Source organism: Betta splendens, chromosome 15 (assembly GCF_900634795.4).
Source record: "Betta splendens chromosome 15, fBetSpl5.4, whole genome shotgun sequence".
Classification (NCBI taxonomy): domain Eukaryota; kingdom Metazoa; phylum Chordata; class Actinopteri; order Anabantiformes; family Osphronemidae; genus Betta; species Betta splendens.
The window spans coordinates 9,704,136-9,726,830 of NC_040895.2; the positions used below are offsets into that span (position 1 = coordinate 9,704,136).

Sequence of the window (22,695 nt, forward strand, 5' to 3'; positions counted from 1 at the left end):
GGCTCCTGTCGCCGTAACAACGGAGCGTACGCGGCTCGTGCCGCATGTTGGTGATTTGACAAAGAACATGATGTTAAGTGTCGTTAACGCGGTGGATTCGTGATGCTGCAGATACGGCAGCTTCCTGTACGTTGTGCTCAGCCGTTACACAACCTGATAAACACACTCTCTGATGTTACAAAGCAAATCTGCCGCTGTCTATATGAACTCAGCCCAGTTTGCATCATCCTCGTTTCCAGCAGCGACACCAGACAGGCGCCTGCGCCGTCCGGGGCCCCGCTGAAGACTCAGCTCCAGACCAATCAGGCTCCGGCTCCTTCGTACGGATCAAACCCTGCAAATTACCGGCATCGTCTCGTCTTCAAGCATCTGCGTCGGCCTCTGTGCCAAAACACTCACTGCTGCACTTTGGCTCAAGATAAGGCCACGAGCTCACGCCAGCGCTCTCCTACATGCGAGACTGTGTCTGCCGCCGCTCTGACGGCGCTGACGGCGTGTCTGCAGTCGGGTCTCAGCTTCACGGCAGGTTTCCTCCCCCCGGCGCTTCAGCCCCTGCGTTCTGTGTCGGTGCAGTAAACGAAAAACGCAGCTGATACTAATTATACATCTTCAGCTCTCCGTGGAAATGACCCTACAGCTTGTTCATATGCGCTTGAGAGTTATAGCAAGAAAGAGAATGGGTCCACAGTCCACAGCAGCGGTTCCTATATCAGAATAAATGTGTTTATTGTTTTACTTTGTGGGAGCTCATTTATGGGGGGGGGGCTTTATTTTCGGACCTCATTGGGGACGTAACACATTAGAATGAATTCACTCCAGTTTATGTATGAAAATGAACAAGCTGTTAAACCCGTGTTGATGTTTTACAGTTAAAGTGATCTCACCTACAGCTATAGAAATGAACAGCGAAGGCAACGCAGGCTCCCACCTGCCGCTCTCCCTCGCAGGCACCGAACATCTGTCACTATTGATACTGGCAGATGCCTGTTGTGTTACGTTATGCCCCGGTTCTGGGAGACGCGCTAAAATGCTTCAGTCGGTGTTGTGAAGCACTCTAATTTGGGATAAACTGGCAGATTCAGATCTCAGAAGTGCATTTTGTAATTTGACAATAAATCATTGTGCTGCGCGTGCACGACTGATAATCTCTTATCTCTGCGTTTTTTATTGTAGAGGTTAGTCAAGGCTGGACGAAATAAAAGCTGCCTTGGACCGGCGGCCTCGCTTGGGGCTGGGGACAGCCGGGGGCCGGACAGGCAGACGATGGTGATTTCAGTGCTGATGTCACAAATGCTGCCTTGGATCAACAGCTCTGGAAGGAGACTCACACAGTCTGTGACTGAATATGTTTAAAAAGAATGCTGCGTATGTACATAATGTGGCTGGAGCAGGATAATATTAAGGTAACTTTTTAACTTATTTCTCCTTTATATGGGAAATATTTGACCTTTCGGATGATGTGACGAGCGGCAAGCAGTGATCAGAGATTGGACGGTGGGGAAGGTGAGGTCATTAGCATTGGAAGCACTGGCAGTGAAAGTGGGCAGACAGGCATGTGGGAGCAGAGGAAGACGCATGAACTCCATAAAGGATAGTCATGCAGCACCACTCCTCTATTGGGCTTGTCACATTTGCAAAGCTTGATTAATATTTACAGCTTAGACTCAGCAAGAGTACACAACACGCACATTAATTATTGCTAAGTTCTCCGGGCTATTTGCTGGAGATTTGCAAGTTGCTCCATACTGCACTTTAATTGCTGAATACATTATTTTCCATTTGTGCGTCGGGACATGTGGCGTACAGACAAATAGCTGTAACGCACTTATATGTTAGTCTAAAGAAATCTGCAGATCCTTTACAAACAGCTGCTCGCAGCCCGATGGCTGATGCTCTCGCAGCATACGGTGAAATAATAAACTCACTGGTACTAAGAACTTCTTGATCTCCTCCAAGGCGTGACTCATGCGGGAGTAGGCCTCGCCGGGTGGAGCAAAGACTTCAATTAAAACGTGAAGGTCATTACTCAGGTGGGCGTATTTGGCCTCGCCGCTTTTCCTCAGCTCTTCTTCCTGTCAGAGAAAGAATTAAAGTCAAAGATTTGTCTGCATAAAATCAGAGAGCCAAACTTTTTCACTTATACTCAGCATATTTCAGTATAGACATGAAAATATGCTAAGAAATAAAGAGGCTAAGAATAAATGAGCACCTGTAAAATGTGCAGTAACAGAACCAAATCCACTGTAATTCAGTTTTTCAATAGCTCATGTTGTCTGAATGACACTAACACCCGGTTCACTGCTCCAGGTTCCAGGAAGTAGTCCATCACTGATGCACCTGTTCCCTTGCTGATTGCCAAAGGCTCTCATAAAGCCCGTGGAGAGTGTCCGGTGGTGAGAACCCGGTTTAGCGCTGCCACGAGATGAAAAAGGTAAAAAATAAATGTTTCAGGTGAGAGCAGTGAGGTGTGAATCCGTGGGTCAGCCAATCGATGAACCATCCCTTTGATCCGGAAAAGCCTGATGAAACGCCGCTCACTCGTATCACGGAATCCAGATGTGCAGCTGCTGGTGAGTCCCACCCTAAACCTAAATGACTGATTATGGAATTATGGAAAAAGGTTTATAGATTTAAAAATATTCATGTTTCCCCCAAACTGTTGATATTTATAGAAGCTTATTACTCATACTTAATATTGCATATTACTGCAAACTGTTCAAGTGTCTGAGGACAGGAAAAACCCGTCATAGTGTAGTCAGACCCTGAGGCTTCACAGGCCTTAAAGGCTGTAAAGATCTGCATCATAGAGTCCGTTATGTCCTGAAATCAGTTCCACACAGAGCAAATAATCAAAAATCCCGTCACGCCCGAGTCTAGTGTCTTCTCCTCGTTCAAGTGCAGCTGCTGCACTTTGAACAAAGTGGCGATTGTTCAGTCATGCAAACGTAAAAACAGTTAGGGACATCTCTCCGACCTGTGTTCATTCATCCCGCTCTGCGACGGCTGAGCGTCGGGTGCTCAAGGACACCCTGATGGCAGCGGTTAATAGAAGCAGAGATTGCTGCTCGCGCACGTCTGCGCCAATCTGGGGATTCAAACCTTTGTCCTTGCGTCTCAGGGCCTTTCCGCGCCCTCTGGGGAAAACCAGCCTTAATTAAAATACGCCTCCTGAAGCTCCAGCAGGCGCCGCCGCGTCTGTCGGAGGCTCCGGGTCATCGGATCAGGAGAAAACATGAAGACGATGGTGTCTGTGATGTCAGACTGGGGCTTCGTTAAACAGAGCCACACACGCTTTGTGTTAAGTCGCTTATTCTATGATATCTGCGTGACTTTATGCTCTTTAATTTACAGGATTTAAATGTTGCTTTAAAACTGTTCTGGAAGCTTAACTTGAGCCTTCACTGTGTTACTCTCCAGCTTTCAGTCCGGGCCTCGAGGCTCAGACCCCACCGTGAATCAGTGCATCGGAAAAATAAATACCCATGTGCATAAAATCTATACTAGACGGTGTCAAACACTGCATTTATGCACAACCTGCCTCCATGAATACGTGTCATGTAAATGAAAAGAGCCTGAGCCCGCGTTTCTATTTCTTCCCTAATAATCTATTTAATGACCACCGACTATCGCGTGTGCCGTGCGATAGTCCACAGCTGCCAGCGGATGGTTTTGGGGTGAGTCCGCGCCTCCGTCCTTATCGGATAAACGTCACCGCACACGTGCACACGACAACTAAAACCACAGCGGCAGCGGCCGCCTCCGCAATCCTTCACCCTAAACAGGTTCTTGACACATTGAAACGCGTCTCCGGTTTCACGACGTGGAAAGACTGCGGGTCTTTTGTCATGTCTGGATGTCTAAATGAGAGGATACAGTAATAATGCCGCTGTAACTCTATAGCAGCACGCTGAGACCTGTTAGGAGCGTGAATAGCAGATCCATCAGCCTGTCTGTGTACGTGCTCAGATAAGTGTGGCTCCAGGGGACCCGGAGTCGGTGGGAGAAATGGCTTTGGCAAAAAGATTCATTACTTTGCATTCATAATTGACTGTTACAGAATACGCTATTAAACACCGCGATGGAAAAACCTTCCCGTTTTCTCCTACACGTGTTTGTCATCCCCCCTCTATTAATTCTGCTCTGACTGCTATTCGTCTCAGTTACGCCTCCGATGCGTTTTGGTGGGACTCTTCTTCTGGGCTGCGGTGGAGGTTCACACCGTCTTTGTGTAAATACGGCTATTTGCCGACCACGATCGGGGTGTTTTCCTTCCGTACCTTGTCTTTGTCCCTCATGGAGCCTTTGCCGAGGATGGACATCTTCACGCCTGTTTCCTCCTGTAATCGCTTCATGGAATTTCCCCGAGGTCCCAGCAGCTTTCCGACAAAATTGAACTACGATGCAAGAGAATAAAAAAGGATTAATTGATGTAAAATGATTTATATAATGCACGATAAAGACTTCATTTACTTTACATTTTAATTAATAATTCAATACAGAAGAAGACACTTAGACATCAGTTCCAACTGTCAAGGCTCCTTTTGGAGGAAGTCTCTTCGCTCCACATCTGGATTTGTAGTATTTGAAACAATAGTCTGTCTAACAACGCTTTTTCCTGCCAGATTCTCGCAATCTGTAATGAGCACAAGGTCGGTCACCTTTTTCCCTGAATAACTAATTCCACTCACAGTTTACCACGAGCCTGTCAGACAGCGAGACTCTGCGGTCTCCGGCAGCCTGACACCAAAGGTTGCACTGACCCTTTGAAAAAAATGATTTAACACTGATTCCCCTTTCATTTATATCGACCTTAGTAAAAGCCGAGGTATTTGTATAGGTTCCAGAATATTAAGCTACTCCCACAGATGCTCTGTAGTTCCCAGTGAGCGGCGTCATCCTTCCCTCAGTCCAGATCAGCTTCCCTGCCTCTACAGCGGTACAGTGACACCTCCCCGTTGCTGTAGGCAGGTAAAGAGCAGCGCCAGGTGTTTGGTAACGCTTTGTTTTCCTCTCTTGCACCTTTGATCGTGTGACAAACCCTAATTAGGCTGTCATGTGCTATTTTTCCACCCATATGACTACGGAGGAAGGACAGATGGATTTCCGCTGAGATGCTGTCTGATGCTGAGACGCTCTGTTAGAGTGACTGTCACAGCTCCCTTTACCTGCTGGACCAGAGCCCTGTTTATATACAGACCATAATCCAGGCCTTCAAACGCTCAAACCTACAAATGTGCTCGTGTTCCGCCGGCTTCTCTGGACTTCGTGTCGAGTTTTGTGACTTTATGAACAGATGTGTGCTCGGCACCTCGCAGGGATAATTAGAGCAAACACACCGACGTTCCAAGTGCGAATGCCTTCAGTAAACATAATGTCAGGATTCAATTTTAATACATTTACATAACACTCTCAAAATACACCTTCACTTTATTAGTTTGAGCTGCTGTGGAGACCAGGAACAAAGACAGCACTTTCACATTCGAAATTAAGTGTACAGTGATGAACCACGTCTGTTATGTGAAAGGAATTTGACCCATTTCGTTTAAAGGCTGACTGTAAAAGATATTTGCCGGCCGTGCTCCATGTATTATCAATATGATCTCACGTTCCATTCGCCACTCATCATGTGGAAAAAAGATGTAACGCAGCCCGTCATAAATCTATATAATTGTGCTGCGTCGGTTAGCTTATTAAAGGTGAAGAAGGATTCTCATGTTTGCTCTAAAATAAAGCGATGCATTCATTGTTATTGCCTGAACTGTGCCCTCCCCACTCGTCGTATCCTATTGGCGTTTAGGGTCGACCATGTCGCGCTAAGAAAGGAGGGAAAGAAGGGAGAGGGAACGTGGGCTCAAACCAATATCATTCCTGAGTCTGTTCCAGAGGTCAGCGCTGAGATAAAGTCAGAAATAATGAGTTTCTTCCCAGTGGGAAATTAAGTAATACTATCCAGATGACAAACTATCAGATTCAAGCCTCGGGGCTCTGACGATCATTTCCCCTCTCACTGTGCACCAGCTAGTGTTCATATTGAGAAAAGTAGCCCCAGGTTGTCGCCGGCAAAACACTGCCGAGATTAGTAGTGATTCAAGAGGTGGAGCTCATCACACATCTGTATTCATTCATGAGGAAAATATGAGCGGACGACGGAGTCGAAAATGCAAAACGCAATTCTTCAGTTGGAGACGAGTCGACCTGCGCTGCCTCGCACCCTGGACCCTCTTTTTTTTTTTTTAATAACAACAAATGGTTCGACCTTCACATGTGTGTTATTGGGCGAGATTATGAGAGACCACCTCCACGGCTGAACAGGCCGGCCGCCCGCCACAACGCACTCTGGCCAACCCTAAAATGATATTAACCTTTCCCACAAAGCGGCGTCCCCCACTGTGGCTGACTGGCTAATAACTCCGCTGCCAGCTGTGTGGCTGCTGCGGCTCCGCTCTGACAACTGCACACTCAGCTGCTTCGCCGTCGATCATTAACGCTGGAAGCGAGGCGGGCGGCGCGCGACGCGGAGACGAGGCCTCCGTCCCGTCCCCGCCTGTTGTGAGTGATTAAGGCACCTTTCGCGGACGCCTCTCACCGCGGGGGGGCGCTCTGACAGGACCCTCCTATAGCTGGCAGGGGGCTGGAGAGCAGATGGCGGCGGCGGTTACGTCAGGCACGCGCTCGCCGGGCGGTGGAAGACGAGTGGCCTGTTTTCATTAAGCTAATGAATGTCTGGAGCCACTCGGCTGCTCCGCGGTGAGCAGTTTGAGCTCCGGAAAGGGGCACGGTTCGCTGTTAAATGAGGTTTGAAATGATCCCGTGTGCCCCCTGCAGTCCCCAAACTTATAACTATAGAGATATGAGAAGCCAGGCTGTTGTGAATGGAACAATTTCCCTCCACTGGTACAAACGGACGCTCTGATCCGCTATTTATATTTCTCAAAGTGTAACTTCTACATGAAGGGCAAACATTTAATTTTGAGCTTCTGTGCAGGATGAATTTTAATGCATTAATCTCCATATTAATACTGGAAGTCGCGCTTGTAACGGTTGCCGCTGTGTGTCCTGCCTGGACCCGCAAATGCCGCTGAGCCAAGCACTTTTCGCAGGAACCTCCGTGACTGCAGCCGCTATAATGATTATTAGAAACCTCCCCGCGACTGATGTGCCGGGGCTGGAACCTGTCCCGCACCACTGTACAGTACGCGTTCGATATATTCACACTTAGCTGGCTGGTTCTGAGCTCTGATACAGTAGGTAGATCCGTGTGAAATATTGATAGGATATGCATTTATTTATTTGCTGTTTTCCCAAGTGCTCCTGCAGCTCAGCAATTAGCTGCAATTTGCTTTAATTCTCCGTGGCCTGTGATCAGCTCCTCGCTGGTGCTTTGCACTTCATTTTAGAACAATGGCGTCAATCAGCGGCGCCCTTAAAAATCAAGACAATCAGGGCCGCACGCTGGCATTTTAATGGATTTCTCCGATATTGTCAGAACAACTCAGATACTGAAACGTTTTGTAGAAATAGTGTATGTACAGTACGGAGCAGGGAAGCGGTATGTATTCACGCAGTAGGCTTTTGAACTCTCAGAGGCGCTTTATCTTTATTATATCTTATGAGAAGACGAAGTCATCACACAAACACTCAGTGGGATCCCAAACCGAGACTGCGACGCTATCGTGCAAGTGTTTAATTTTAATTCCCACTCTGCACTCCCTCTACTGTATTCAGCACTTATCTGAGCTAAACACCTTTCCAGATGATAGGCCGCTCCGTGCTACGCTGACATCTCTGGCCAGACAAATAAAAAAATAAAAAATAAAAAAATGGAATTTCTCCACGGGCAGAGCACAGCTGCAGCGCTATTTAAAGGTCACAATAGCCCACGCCTGATAAGCTCAAAACTGTGGCACCCACAAGGACAAAATACAATTTAACGTGTTGTGTTTGCACCTGCACAATGGACGGCTACAGGCGAGATTACACCGGTAAGCAAGCTTGTTGCGGCGCGACGGCAGCGGGAGTGCGCTGATTACGTTTCCCCCCCCCGAACCGAGCGCCGCGCTAATTAAAAAGGCGGCGGCGGCCGCGTCTATAACTTTGCCTCGCCGGAAAGTCCCGGAACTGGACTCGCGGGCGGCGTCAGCCATTGAAAATCCATTTCATGCCCCAAGGTTAGGAGATGCTAATCAAGCTGTCTCATTAAACAGCAGCGGTACAGTCTAGTTAGGCGATAATGAAAATGACTATGCTGATTATCTTAATCATGTTTTTGCCCGGTAAAAAGTGTCCTCGGCGTCCAATCTCAAGACTTTCATACGGACTCTGTGCGAGGATCGTTTGTTTACGTGTCAAAGCCAGACAGGTACAGATGCACCTCCCCTCCTCCCAGACTCACGTCCACTGGGTTTTCCAGGTTTCATCACTTTTTCAGGGAAGATTAAAGATCGGACGGGACGGGAAGGTCGCTGGAGGAACGCTCCAAGGCCAAATTCCTTTATCTTGACAGGCTGTAAAGCGACAACATCCCTAATGTAGATTTTACAGAGCACGGTGCACAAAACCCACAAGTGGTCCCCTGTGAGCGATGCAGGCGCCTGGGAGGAATCTGCAACCAGACGGATCAACTCCCCGGCTTTTATCCAAATAGATCTGCGGCCGAGCGGCGGCTCTACCAAGACAAATTCACGCACGCCATCTCCACGGGCTGAAACGGGCCTGATTCAGTAGCGCCACGCACTCAGAGGAGTTCGTGCTCATCTGCCAGCGTTGAGCTCCAGCTCACGGCCTCTTCTGGACCCACTCCTGATCAAAGGCGTGCTCGCTGTGGCTAATTAGCATTAAGTGAAAGTGCAGCGTTACCAAGACGTTTAGGGTGGTGACAGTGCAGGCTGGTGCGGTGCTGACGCTGCAGTTAGGACACAGACGGTGCTCCGTCCCCCACGGACCGCTCTGTTTGCAGAGCTGGCACAATTACATTCATTAAACGGAACCTTGAGCCGGAGCCTGTGTGTGTTGTGCAGCTATGGCTGTAATTGTTTGTTTGTGATCATAAATGTGCGGTTTTGCACCGCGTTTTCTGTCCCGGCGGCTCATCCGTTTGTTGGACTCCAGGTTCCTCGGGGTTTCATTAAGCATCTAATCAGAAGCCGACTCGCCCCCGGGGGGGGTGCGAGGAGGCAGGTAGAATGAAGATCTAACAGCCACACGCTCGTTGTATGTAGCTGGTTTTTAATTTGCTTCCAGTTTGTAGAGGAAAACAGGCTTTCCACAGCATCAGTGGGATGAAGAGAAGGATACAGACTGAGCATAGTTTCAGTTTCATTTGACTTGATTTTAGCGACGTTTGATGACTTCATGTGTTTATTACATCTCCACAGTTGGGTTCAGAGTAAAGATGGAGTTTGTTTGGCTTCAGTTTAAGTTAAAGGCTCCGCCTCGTGCTTCCCTTCGTTTTTCCTCTGGTGCATTTCCAGCGCTGCAGGCCGTCCGACCGCTCGGGCCTTGGCACCAAGAAACTGGCTCAATTGGGATTTTTATAGATCTGAAATCAATTTAATAGAGTGAGGAGTTCCTGAACACGGCTTAATTACTTTCTCAACACTGATCCTAGGGAGGAAACAGAAAATAGATTTTTCCTGGAGTGTCCTGAGGGGCCACTGGGCTAAAGCCTCCCACCTTTGCTCCTGAGGTATATGCTTACATTTCCCCTGCGCCGCTGCGACAGTCACACTCGTCTTTTCCCACTATAACAGACAGTCCTGCAGATTTAAAACAATGTATGAAAGTGAGATCAGGCCCGAGAGGAACTTAACTCGAGAGGTAAAAGTGGAAGCTGACGACACCCTTCCTCCGATAACGGTACACTGACAGTGGAGCCCCGACGTGGTTTGAAAGTACTGGTTTAAAGCAGAAGAAGGGGGCGGCAGCTTTGTTTTGACAGGAACATCTGGACGCAGGCTAATTGTCACGGACAGGAGATTTGAGGACTTCCCACCACCCGAAGCATCGGGACACGGCGCGAGAGGGAGTTTAACGGAAGTGATAAAATGTTTATGTAAAATGAGAATGCGAAGAAGCCGCAGGAAGTCGGACGATTGGCTGCTTCCTTTTATAGGACACTAAACTCTTTTAGTGTTTACTAATAGATTTAAGGAATCATTATGTTGGAAAATGAAATATAAATATATTACTAAAATATATTCTATTTAATGTAAATCAAATAATTAAAAACTACAACACTGACGATGCTGTTTATTTATTAGCGCTGTGGCTATTGCTAATTAAAGTTTACTCTCCACTCTGTTGCCGTCCATTGTGCTGCACCGACGCCATTACTCTTGTTGGAGCGCAGAGTTAGCGGAGCCTTGATTACAGTCAAACCTGGCGCCCCTCCGCACGCAGCTGGCTGCCGTGGCTTTGCTGCTTGATGGAGCAGCCTCATTAGGCCGCGTTTCCAACTTTGTCAGTACTGACATTGCATAACTCAAAGTGGCCTGCACGGTGTCATAACGTGATTTATGGTGACTGTTCTTCTCTGCACCCGTGGGTGCTTTGCTGCGCTAAAAACTTTGTTTTTTGATGACTACATCAAAATAAACAGACGCTGCCACATGACTTTCCATTAGCCTGGTATAGTGGGAGTCTCGCTGGCAGAACTGCTTTAAAGCCGTTGAAGTTAGTCTGTATAGATAAGAAGCGGCATCCGCTGATAAGCAGCATCGCGCATCCTGGACCGACTCTTGTGGCATTTACCAGTGGACGACGCTGCCCACTCTCTCCCCTGCCTGTGTCCGCTTCCTCCCACACACCCCCGTCCAAAGCCTCTTACCTTTGGATACTGTTGGACTGGAATGAGCACTCGTTCGGAGAGCTTGATATTTTTATTGCTGATGATATCAAGGTATTTCTTCATGTCCCCGTCTTTTCTCAGTTCCTCGCCGTCATACTTTTCGATCTCTGCGGAAAAAGCGAGAGACAAGAATGTAACTATAAAAGATATGTATTTAGGCATCGAGTCGAGTCTATTAAGAAGCCGACTGCAAAATGACAGACTGGGGACATTAGGAGTAAGTGTTTAACCATGCGCCGCGTCACACAGTTTATACTTTGACAATTATTCGGCTTCTTCGGCTCTAAATATGCTCACGCTGCAAATTTAATAATATGGGATTATCCTGCTGACTCCTCCAATGTCCTTTGCTACGAGGCCCTGTAATCTCATGATCCAGTGACTCCAATCAAAATAACAACAGAGGCAAACAGTGAGACTCAGCTGCTGTGGCTCACTCCACCAGCAGCCGAGCTCTGGGCCGTCTGCAGTCTGATCCCCACACACGTATTAAAGATAATGATATCTCTGATATTATCGGTGAAGAGTCATCGGGGGTGAATATTAGCCCGGTCTGTAAACACTGGTAGCAGGATCGCTCTATCACATCAGACTGCAGATAATGAGAGGTGCTAGAAGAACCGGGCTCCACCAGCCTCTGAACACCCTGAACGCTAATATTGCTTGATTGATAGGAAACCAAAACGTTAAATGCGCTGGAAACGGAGCAGTTGTTCGCCTGGTGGGAATCCTCGGTGGCTGGTAATTAATACTCAGCGGAATTACAATTATCCGTCTGCGGCGCGCTGGCCGGACAGTAAAAATGTTCTGAACGAGCCCGAGCATGAGTCATGGAGCCCCCCCACGGAGCCGCGCTGGAACCGGAGGCTCCGCTCAGACAGGAGCACTTCACCCGTCTGAGCCGACGGCAATAGACAACAAATAGACGGCAACACTTTGGTCCATGAACAGTGCATCGCTTCCTCATCCAGGCGTTTTCTCTCATTGTGACGGTTCCCTGGATTAAAAGTGGAGTGCTGTCCGAAATAAGGACCCAGTTAAGAGTCATTATGGGATTTTTCCTTGACGTGACCTTCTCAACGCCCATAACTCCGGTTTAATGATGCCTCTGTTCCAGGCAGCACCAAAATTTACTCATTAAAGTGTCTAATGGCCACTAGTTTCACTTTTACACCATCAATTATATCCAGGTTTTTGATATTGCTTTTTTTTTTGGAAATCACAAAAGACAAACTTCCGACGGTTTGAAATTCCCCTGTTTCCGGCGGGACGCAGTCGTTCTGATTGAGCCTGATTGTCTGGGGAAGATTATTTAAATTGGAACATGAGATTTAAACTTTTTTTTTCGCAATTACTCCCCGAGACGACTTCGCGAAAAGTTGGAGTCCAATCGTGAATCATCATAAGACGGAGCGAATTACTTTGAAGCTATTAGATGTGGGAGACAGAGGAACCTAAAGGTAACAGGAGGAAAGGTTTGATTCATGCTTTTTTTTCAGGACTGCTTTTCAGAGCCACTGAAATCAGAGGCTGCATTTCTCCATAAAAACCCACAAACATCCATGTGTGGTCTCAATTTTCCCCCCAGTGAAGCTGTAATAGATAGAAATGCATCATTTTAACCCTGTGTACTCTATGAATCGGTAATGTTCCCTGCCATCACTGCCGCCTGCTGCTGGGAGCAGACAGCGTCTCGCTAAAATTACATATAAACAGATTGAAAGACCTCCTCCACCCTTCAACCCTTCGCTCCTATCAACGCGGCTGATTTACACCTGCTCCTGTGACACTTCGCACGAGGCAGGTGTCCCGGGAAAGCGGGCGTTTACAAAATGGGCCTTATAAAAATAACATCCGTGCGCTTTGCCTGAGGTGAGCGAGCGCGTGAATAGGTGGCTCCAGCTGTAATGTGTTTACAGTAGACGCGATGCTGTACAGTGACAAGATGAAAACGAGACTGCCGCGTACAGACAGGAAATAAGCTGAAAGCTAGATGCTTCCAGCTGACGGGCCGAACTATGTCAACAAGGACTGGATGAATGTGAACCCACATCTCAATAAATGCAGGTGTGTTTCACTTCCAGGTGGACACACTCTATTCTTCATTTTCTTATCTTTTTAAAGAAGGTCATATTTTAGGTCATAATTATGAGTCGGCTCTGAACCCATGTGTTCTGGTCTCTATCCCACCACCAGAAACCAGTGAAATTAGCTAACAGCAAATCTGGAACACACTGTTTTCAAATATGTGGCGTCGAGCGGCAGGAGCTTCGAGATCAGAGACACGACAATGAGCTTTAACAAAAAAAAAAACCCACTGATTTGAGTCCTCACACGGGTGTGAACCTCTCCCGGCCGCTCTCCTGCTGGTCCTGATCCCCCTGTGGCTTCGGCTGAGCTGCTCAGCGGCCGAGGCAGGATGAGGCGCGCTTCGACTGGGCAGCTACCAGATAAATGTGCCAGCGCGCGAGCCAGGAAACACGGCTTTGCTGGAAAAAAGGCGAAAACGTGCTCTGTCAGCCGGACGCGGCTTAAGGTTAAACACGGCCGCTCCGTTACTGGCGTCTGTTGGACACTCGGCACCATTATGAAGCATTCTGAACGGACTGGATCAGTTGCACTGCTGGAAACAACTGAATATTATATGGAACAGACTGAGACTTGCCATGAATCCGCTTCTTCTGATGGACTCTTTCGTTTTAAACCACCACACTTCAGGAGAAGCTAGAGCATAACTTACTACTGCACACATGTTGGGGCTTCATCACACTATATGATGAAAGAATGCACTAAACGCTGCTCCTCTGTTGGAGATAATGTGTTTACTGCTCTTAAACCGTGGCCTTATTGCAGCCTATATGCTGTTTACTATACAGTCCACAGTTTGCTCCAAAGCTGGATCAACAGACAGACACGAAGCGCGAGAACGCACGCACATTAAAACACAAGCATACAGTGATTAAATGATTCATTATAATGAATCCAATTAAAATTAAAATCTTTGAACATAGGTTTGATTAATCTCTGCAGCGCCGCACTGCCGTGCCACACAGGGAATTGATGAGATAAGACGGAGCATGAAGATTATGAACATTATCAAAGCCGGCAGAGCAAAGTCGGGGGGGAAACGCTGCACAGTGAGCAACCTCCACTTTCACTCCCAACCTTTGTTTTGCAAAGCTGGCTGAACGACTGAGACGCTGGGAGCGACCTGCGAGGCCGATGGAAGGATGGGCGTGAGTCAAAGCCGCAGACGGCAAATTACAAGAGAAATAGATTTGACTTTGCCTCATTTAGCAGTTAGTTAAAGCCCTAAACATCAATTATGATGGAGTCCAGTGAGTCACTGAATCTTAAGAAAAGTATTTGCTCATTGTTGAACAAGTTGACACTTAACTGTAGTAAAACACCAAAAAACACACAAAGGCTTTGTTGAGAGCTGCCATTAGACTGTAGACGGCTAAATTATTCACTGATTTCTTCTACCCACTGAACAGTATATCTCCAATAATGACTTCACAATGGGAGCAAAAATGAATCAATCTAATTACTCTCCAATAACTGATTGCTTGTTCACATGAAACACAGACAGCGGCCGCGGTGGCTCAGCACTTGGCACAGTTCACCTTGTGGTGGAGGAGCGACTACGAGACGTGCAATTAGCGCTGGCCTTTTTCACCCCGGGCCCGTGAAGTGAAGTGGAAATATGACCGATTAGCCACGAACCTCGTCTCTAATAAATCAATAAGTCGGCGATTCCTCTATCTGTTTACGTATTCGAGCTGAAGTGACATAAATCACTATTCATACAAATAACGCTGAAAAAAACAAACAAACAAATGATGCATAGTTTAATCATAATAGTATTTCAGGGATCATCTGTTCATTCCAGCATGGAAACCACTTCACAATACACCAGGGTCCCTGATAACTTATAAATAATACATAATAGTGTTCATATAGCAGATGTCTCTGTATCACACATGCTGTAGTGTGTTGTGTGCTTCCTCTTAGCTGTTATTGACATACAATATCTTAACACTAGCAGCTCGCAGTCGTCTCATTACTGTTTAAAACGGCATTTAGCCAAAGTCATCTTTTTTGATTGTTGCTCATCCTGTCAGGGATGAGTTGAAGAAGCGGAGCCAGTTCTCACCCTGGTCTGACTGCAGCCACAGACCCAAACACAGCTGGGTCAGAACCCGTGACCTCTAACAGGAAGGACTGGTTATTTCATACTGGTGAAGATCTGGGACTGGATATTCGTCCCCTGCAATGATTACAGTGCAGTATTTTACAGATAAAACTACACATTAAGGGAAGTAGGGCAACGGGTGGGAGTCGATGCTTTCGAAAACACAGAGCCAACAGTGAATGAAACACCAGAAACCCGCCAGAGAGAACCGCTCCACTTCTAATAACTGAATTAAAAGTGACTGAATGCGTCTCTCGCTATTGACTGTTCTTAAAAAGATTCGTATAATGAAGAACGGCCTGATTGCTGTCGCATGAATAGGCTCGAGTGCCGGGACGTAAACGTTCAGGGCGAAGCTTTCTAAATGTTGTACAGACTAAATGTGAGAGCCATACGTGGAACCCCGGGGCGGCTCCCTGTCACTCACAGCCACGTTTGGCCTCTGAGGTTCTTTATGAGCCGCGTATCTGTCAAACGCGACATGATGTATAAGACTGTAGCTATGTAAAATGTGCTGCTTTTATGTGGATGTGGACCCAAAGCTGGGCCTGATCACTAAACGTGTTACTGCTTCATTATGAATGTGTTTACATTTATAATAAGTTGTGATTGTCAAATGAGTTCTTTCTATTTTTGTTTACAGCTATTTCAGGTCCTTTGCTTTTTAAAACAGCATATTATTTACCCCCACATGTGAACAGTAAGTAACAGTAACCTAATCTGACATCTAATACCTATTGTCTGTGCTGCAGCTTACTGTTGCTTGAAAGACCCGCGACCTTGATTTCCAGCCTGAACCCGTGAACTCATCGTAAGCCCCTCTCGATAAGAGCGTGGGCTGAATGTAACGTCTCCCTTCCCTCAGATGTAATTCCCGCGTCCTTTCCATAGGTCGTGTCGCACGCCGAGGCGTTTATCCGCGGCTCTGATCGGGTCACTGCTGCGAGTCGGAAATGTGAGAGACTGCTCCGACGGAACCCAGAGTCGCCCTAATGGCGGAAACTTCCTGAGCCACAACCTGAGAAACTGAAAGATGTGGCGTGTGATGAGGCCATGAAGCAGCTGGGTGTGTGGCGAACACGCAATTAGACGGAGTTTATTATATCTTGTAATGAACACAACAATTTCGCTATGACTTTCATTATGGCGATTGTCTTGCAAAATTGGGTTCAATGTTGTGTAAAGGATTGCAACAATAACAAACAAATGAAGACTCGTTCACAGTCGCGGGTTTTTAAAAGCACACGAAGCACAAAAGGTCACAAAGTGATGAAGCGCTGCTGCTGGTTCTCCCCCATGTCAACGCTGCAACCATCCTTTATTCAGTGGTGCTACCGTACATATAGCCGCGATGCCCGGCAGCACTTCGGAGGGCACTTTTGATAATTTATAATCTGTCAAAATGCTAAATGACAAAGTGAACTCAAGGAAGGAACCTTTGTGTCGTAAGAACGCAGCATGCGCCCACACGCTGGCTAATCAGGCAGCACCCCCCCCCCCCCCTGTCCGTCAAGCCCGGCCTCAGCGTCTGCTCCGCTCTCCACCTTATTAGGACTCCCATTGGTTTTCACAGCGAGTCCAGGCTGTGTCATGTAGGCCGGGCTGGCGGAGAAAACCGCCGGGATCTAATAAAAGCTTGCTTTTCTTGTCTCTATCTCCCTTTTAAACCACCACGCCGGACTTTAGCCGAAGGAAAATGAAAGGCCGACACATGAAAGCGCTGACGTGCGTCTGTCACTCTGCACCGTCGTTGGACTCAGGCTCCGAGAGGGAGGAAGGTGTAAACACTGATTGACAGCTCTTCTGAAAGTTGTACTTATTTTCCATTATACAAAGTTTGTTAACTAATCTCCCCTGTTATTAAATGTCACTCAGTGTTGAACGACTCACAAACAGGAATTATCCCCACGGCTTTGCCCTAAACGGCCATAAATCTGCTCAAAGGAAGACAAATGAGGCGCCATCATTTAAAGACATAACTAATTCATTTGGTAAATATAGAGCTGTTAACTGAGACTGTGCTAAATCCATGTTGCGCTGTTTGTTGTGCATGATGTGAATAATGCAGGATTACATGCTTTGCTATTCACTGATAAATAGCTTGCGAATCCAGAAGACTGTAAACACGCTTTATCTTGCTGTCCGCCGACTGACGCAAATAAAGGCAACTGTGGGAAAGTGGCTTAAATTATGAAGATGGCTTCACACGCCGCCCGGACGATTGCGCTGAACATCGGAGGTGATGTCACGTCCACTGTTGTGTGTTGTTGACCTCGTAAACTGGATTATTTCCACAGAAGTGCACGGCTTTGTACTATAATTTATTACAGCGTATTGAATTCATTGTGTGTGATACTAAGCTGCATTAGGCTGTAATGTGCTGGTTTGTCCGTTAGTAGTTGGTAAAGAAAGTCAAAGTGATCACACGACACCATTTTAACCCGTCTAATTGTTGTGTTCTGTTTGTGTGAGTCAGCCGCGAGTGCACTGCGCGACAGACGATCCCATCTGCATCACAGTTAGCGACGAGAGCGGGGCTGTCAGGCGCCTCGTCAACACATTTCAGCAGGAACGCTCCGGGGGCAGAGGCGTCAGAGCGCAGACGGCCTGTCCACTCAGCCCAGACGGGTCCAACTTCAGCCCCGCAGTCCGTTAGGCTCGGGTTGGACTCCCTGTCTGGGCTCAAGGGAACGCGGGTACAGCCACTGGATCACAGACGCCGCTGGTCATCGTTAGATCAACACAAAGGCGCGGAACTGCAGTGAGTGCTTGTGTTTGCTCTACGCTTCCATTGTTCTGACTGTGTGAATGACACCGAGGCTACGCTACCTGAGCAAGTGCTTCACGTGCTGCAGGCTGAACATGATTGTACTGCCCTGCTGGACACATCATGTCAGACCAAATACTGATGAATAACAGATGAGCAACATCTGTCGCATGTGGTTTCTCTTATGACACACAACACATTATAGCATTTAATTCAATAGTTTAAAGACCATTACTTTTTAAAGCTTAGACTTGAATCAGGTGTGTTTGATTTTTAATTATTATCGGTTTTTTAAAAACACAGTCCCCGCTGACAACAGGCTGAGGCATGACAGTAGACCAATGTGCTGGGAGACTGGTGTTTACAGTAAACTCTGATAGACAGAACATCACAGAATGAAGCAAACGGCTCAGACTGAATCAACAACACTAAGGATGATGCGTTCACGGACCATGTACCTCCTGCTCCCTAACCTGTGCCGTGCTTGACCTTGGTGACTGAGGGCAGTGGCGACTGGCTCACTTTAGCTACTTTACACATTTACTTTACCAGCTGCCTGTTTGAAACCCTCGGAAAAGTTCAGGACCGGAGCCAAACGCGCAGCGCAGTGGGTTCCGCGGCGCCGAGTCGGCGTTAGGAGGAGGACACGGTGTTAAAGTAAGGCGACATCAGGCCAGTGCGCTCCTGTAACACGTTACTGTATGTACAGCAGTCTTCAGTGAATACCGCTGGAAAGTGCTCGGCGCCCGGAGTTGACGAAAATACCCGACTTACCTTCCGCAAGCAGGCGCACCGCGTGCACGAAGGAGGGGTCCAAGCCGTTCCTCTCGGCCACCAGTTCAGGCAGGTACTTCTCCGGATGCATGATTTCCACGGCGGACCTCTTCAGCAGTGGTGCAGGTGCGACGAAGGCGGCGCTGAGCGTCGGAATGCAACTGCGAACCTCCCCCGCTGCCGCTTCGCCGTCACGGTCCTAATGAGCGGCGCGCGCGCGAAGCCCCTCCACGACAACGCAACTGGCTGTCCCGGGTTGAACGGAGGCTGCGCTGTGATTCAGAGGTGGAGGTCCATCTCCGCCGCCGCCGCCGCCGCCTGCTGCCTCCCCTCGGCACCCCGCCAGACTCTCAGGCTCTCTGGGTCCGCAGACCGCGAAGCTCCCCGCCCCTCGCCATCATTATTGGCCATATTCTGGCACCGGCGCTGCTGGAAAACAAAGGCGATCCCCGCTGTGCGCGTCGCAATTGGACGATGTGCTCAGAGGGAAATCGGGAAAAAGTTGAGCTATATAGCGCTACGTCAAGGCTGACACTGGTACCAGCAATAATCTCACTCTGTAATGAGGGATTTTTAAAAAAAACGCCGAACCTCCTTGACTAGTTGACTGCAGCATGAAATACGTGTGGGTGGTACCGTCAATGGAGCTTGAGGACCCCAATAGTTTCAGAAAGTTCCCCACGAGGTGTGAAGAAGGGCAGTGGCGTCATGGTTTCTACTGTCGCTGTCCATGGTGCTGAAAACTGACATTAAACATGTGTCTCTGCACGATGGTGGACATGGCTTCAAAATGTATAAACCCGTGTCAAAACCTGAGGGTTTTGATAATTCTCAGGAAACAATGCCAAATAAAATGTGATGTCATTTACATTAAACAGTAAGTTATCTGCCCATGCCCCCACCATGCAAAGACTTTAACGTCAAGAGTGATCTATTATGGCCCAACTAAGAAATGCCAGCACTGTCAGTCATGTAAGCCTTTATCTCTGCATATCATCCAATATGAAATGCTTCTCGTGCCTCCTGCTTTGTTGACTAGAATCCAAAAGTGTGCAGTGCGGCACAGAGACTGTTCTACTTCCTCACACCAAGGTTTGATCAGAAGAGGTTGACGAATTGATTGAGTTGAGGAAATTCTAGATCTACTTGACCTTTAGAGGTGTTTCTGAATGCACTAATCACAATCTTAAGGACGGTACGGAGACGCTGCAGTTTAATGTGTGAGACATTTAGATTTGTGTTTATGATTCATTAATCAGCCGCAACTATGTCTTTATTTATTTAATGCAGTATTTTAAACTTACTCTGTTAGGGACTGACCATTTCAATATGTTTGCCACAATTATAATTAGGTTAACAATCAGGTTTTAGGCCCCTTAGCACCCATATGGATGAGTTTGAATTGGCATTAAATCCACTGTTTCATTAACTGATATTTTTCACTGTACAGTATAATGATTTTGGAAAACACTAACTCGCTTAATTCGATATTGCAGCTTTTGCTAATTGTCTTACGTGCTCATTTCTCAAATGCCAAACTGTTCTAGAAGGAACCACTATTGATCTAAACTTCACAATAACATTCTCTATGAAATTAAACTTTTTTTTTTAGTTTCACGAATACTTGTTTCATACTTGATGAACCTTCACAGATGCAATTGAACTAAACCCCATATTTTATGACAATGATTCTGACTCTCTTACAGTGGTCACTAATGATAACAGTGCTTGAGATTGTTAATGTGTTAGTAAAACAGTTGTGGCCTAAAGGACACTTACTTACAACATGTTTCCTGAAGAAAAGTCATTTCATTCGTGGGACAAATAACGCATTTGAAATTATACATACATACATACATACCATATCAACAATAAAACCAGTCAAGTTTGACAAAGATTTAATGGTTTCTTGCTTCCCTCTAGTGGTCAAGGTGCGGCATTACACACGTCGTGTCGTGAGTCAATACTCAACATCTGTCTTACTTTTCATGGTTGCTCAGCCACTTGTCCTCAGTTCACAACACAGTCATCCGTTTGATGTGGGGTTTGTTATTGTACGCACACAGCTGTTAGGTGAGGCACAACTAAACTGATATGATGCTTTTCTGGGGTGATTTTATTTTGAAAATTGTACCGGATGCCTCTTCTTGGCTTATATCCGATTCGACAAAAATGCGCAGTTACAGATTAGAAGGAGAAACACTTGGCAGGTCCCACAGAGTCACGTGACGTGGCCGAAGCGTTTCAAAGTTCAATTTCTACCAACACCTGACACAAACAATATTATCTTGAAGTGATCCTCAGCTTTTGTTGATAAGACCACATAAACGTAAAATCTGCTTTTTTCCCCAGTTGAACGCTGACGATGCCCGCGGTCATCGTCGTGCACGGGGGCGCGTGGGCCATTCCGGACGAACTGGCCGAGGCCTCGGTCGCTGGAGTGAAAGTCGCAGCACGTGGCGGGTACTCTGTGCTGAGGAGAGGGGGGAGTGCACTGGATGCCGTTGAGGCAGCGGTGAGGTCTATGGAGGACAACAGTGTGTTTAATGCAGGTAGGCAATGCCTTTTAGTGTAACTGGTTCAGTTCAGCTGTTCAAAAAAAAAACCTCAGTCACTCATCCCCATCTGCTGGTGGTGACGCTAAAATGCGCCTGAACGCAAATTAAGGTCAAACTAGTGGTCAGCAGTTTAGTGTAGTATTTGGAATATATCATGACTTTATTTCAGAATAACTGCAGCTAATTCGACACATAATTTCTGTAAAAGTGACTGATTCATTATAAAGTGATGTTGCTGTTGTTGTCGTGTTTTGTCGCCACCGTGTGGACACGTGGAGAATAACGGGCCACATGAGCTCACCTGCATCCAGCGTGACGTGTGATTACAGGACATGGAGCAACGCTGAACACTGACGGGGAGGTGGAGCTGGATGCCATCATCATGGATGGAAGGACACTAGGAAGTGGTGCCGTGTCTTGTGTGAAGAACATCCCACATCCTGTGTCGCTGGCAAGAGCGGTGATGGAAAAGGTGTCAGCGTTTGCCTTTGTTAAACAGAAACATTATGAGCTCAGCCTGGTTGTTATTAGCCATAGGCAAATACAGGTTTATATCTTATCTGTTTTTTTTCCAATATCAGACTTCTCACACCATGTTGACGGATAAAGGTGCCAACTTGTTTGCAGAAAGCATTGGAATGAGCACAGTTCCTACTGATTCACTGGTGACTGAGTACGAATGGAGAGAATGGGAAAAACACAAGCATTATGTCACTGGAGTAATGGAAGACTTCAACTCGCAGTGGTAGGCATCTTAAATTCTTCTTTATTGTGTCCATTGTGTTTACACCGTAGATGTGTGTTAGCCTGTTCTCATCCTTTTCTCTCATATTAGGGCCCATGATACCGTTGGTGCAGTTGCTCTGGACCACGCTGGCAATGTTGCGTGCGCGACATCAACAGGAGGCATTAGAAATAAAATGGTTGGCCGAGTTGGAGACTCTCCGGTAGTTGGTAAATGAAGACGATTCACCATGACATCCTCACGCCGACCTTGGCAGCTTTGTATGTAAAATATTACTTCTAAACATCACATTTATTCCTGAATGAGGCTGTGGAGGATTTGCAGATAACTGTATTGGTGCGGTGTCCTGTACTGGCCATGGAGAGTCTATTCTCAAAGTGACACTGGCCAGACTCATCCTTTCACACATAGAACGAGGTATGGTGGCACACTGTTGTCATGTGCTTTTTAAATCAAATATGAAGTTATTTCATATTTATATACATATATCTGCATCTTCTGATGCAGGTTTATCTGTAGCGGATGCCTCACAGATGTCACTGTGGTTCATGGGCGAGCGCGTCCTAGGTGCTGGAGGAGCTGTGGTTGTTTCCTCTGCAGGACAGTGGGCAGCCACGTTTACCACAGAGCGGATGGCCTGGGCCTCTGTGGAGAACGACGTGCTGTCATACGGACTGGACCCGAAAGACGTACGGAAGGAGAAGCTGTTGTTTGAATAACAATTCTCCCTGTTTTTAATGTTAGTTTTAGTCGTATTGAGCAATGAGGAAACTGTATTAAAATGCACTACTACAAATCTGTATTTCACAA

The 22,695-nt window shown here is 47.0% G+C and overlaps 2 protein-coding genes across 8 annotated transcripts in view; one reads left to right on the top strand and one right to left on the bottom strand.

The window, feature by feature from the left end:
- khdrbs2 (KH domain containing, RNA binding, signal transduction associated 2) overlaps positions 1-19,203 on the bottom strand; it is a 127,204-nt gene extending 108,001 nt beyond the window's left edge. For 3 of the 7 annotated variants that reach the window (XR_008692522.1, XR_008692521.1, XM_055502346.1), the window contains exons 1-4: positions 18,583-19,195; positions 10,826-10,953; positions 4,278-4,394; positions 1,926-2,072 (exon numbers count right to left, since the gene is read on the bottom strand). Coding sequence is in view for 4 of the 7 variants with exons in the window: in XM_055502346.1 (XP_055358321.1) it covers positions 1,926-2,072; positions 4,278-4,394; positions 10,826-10,953; positions 18,583-18,673 (483 nt within the window). In the remaining 3 variants the exon portion in view is untranslated. Of the gene's footprint in view, positions 1-1,925; positions 2,073-4,277; positions 4,395-10,825; positions 10,954-18,582 lie in introns of all 7 variants that reach the window. The other 4 variants (XR_003788355.3, XM_029175409.3, XM_055502345.1 and 1 more) reach the window with 2 other exon arrangements.
- Positions 19,204-20,737: 1,534 nt separating this feature from the next.
- Positions 20,738-22,687, top strand: si:dkey-103j14.5 (isoaspartyl peptidase/L-asparaginase). Its single transcript, XM_029175410.3, has 6 exons — positions 20,738-21,134; positions 21,470-21,612; positions 21,722-21,885; positions 21,976-22,094; positions 22,192-22,302; positions 22,393-22,687. Exons 1-6 carry the CDS (start codon positions 20,948-20,950, stop codon positions 22,602-22,604), a joined length of 936 nt encoding a protein of 311 aa, XP_029031243.1. The 5' UTR covers positions 20,738-20,947; the 3' UTR covers positions 22,605-22,687.
- The last annotated feature ends 8 nt before the right edge of the window (positions 22,688-22,695 follow it).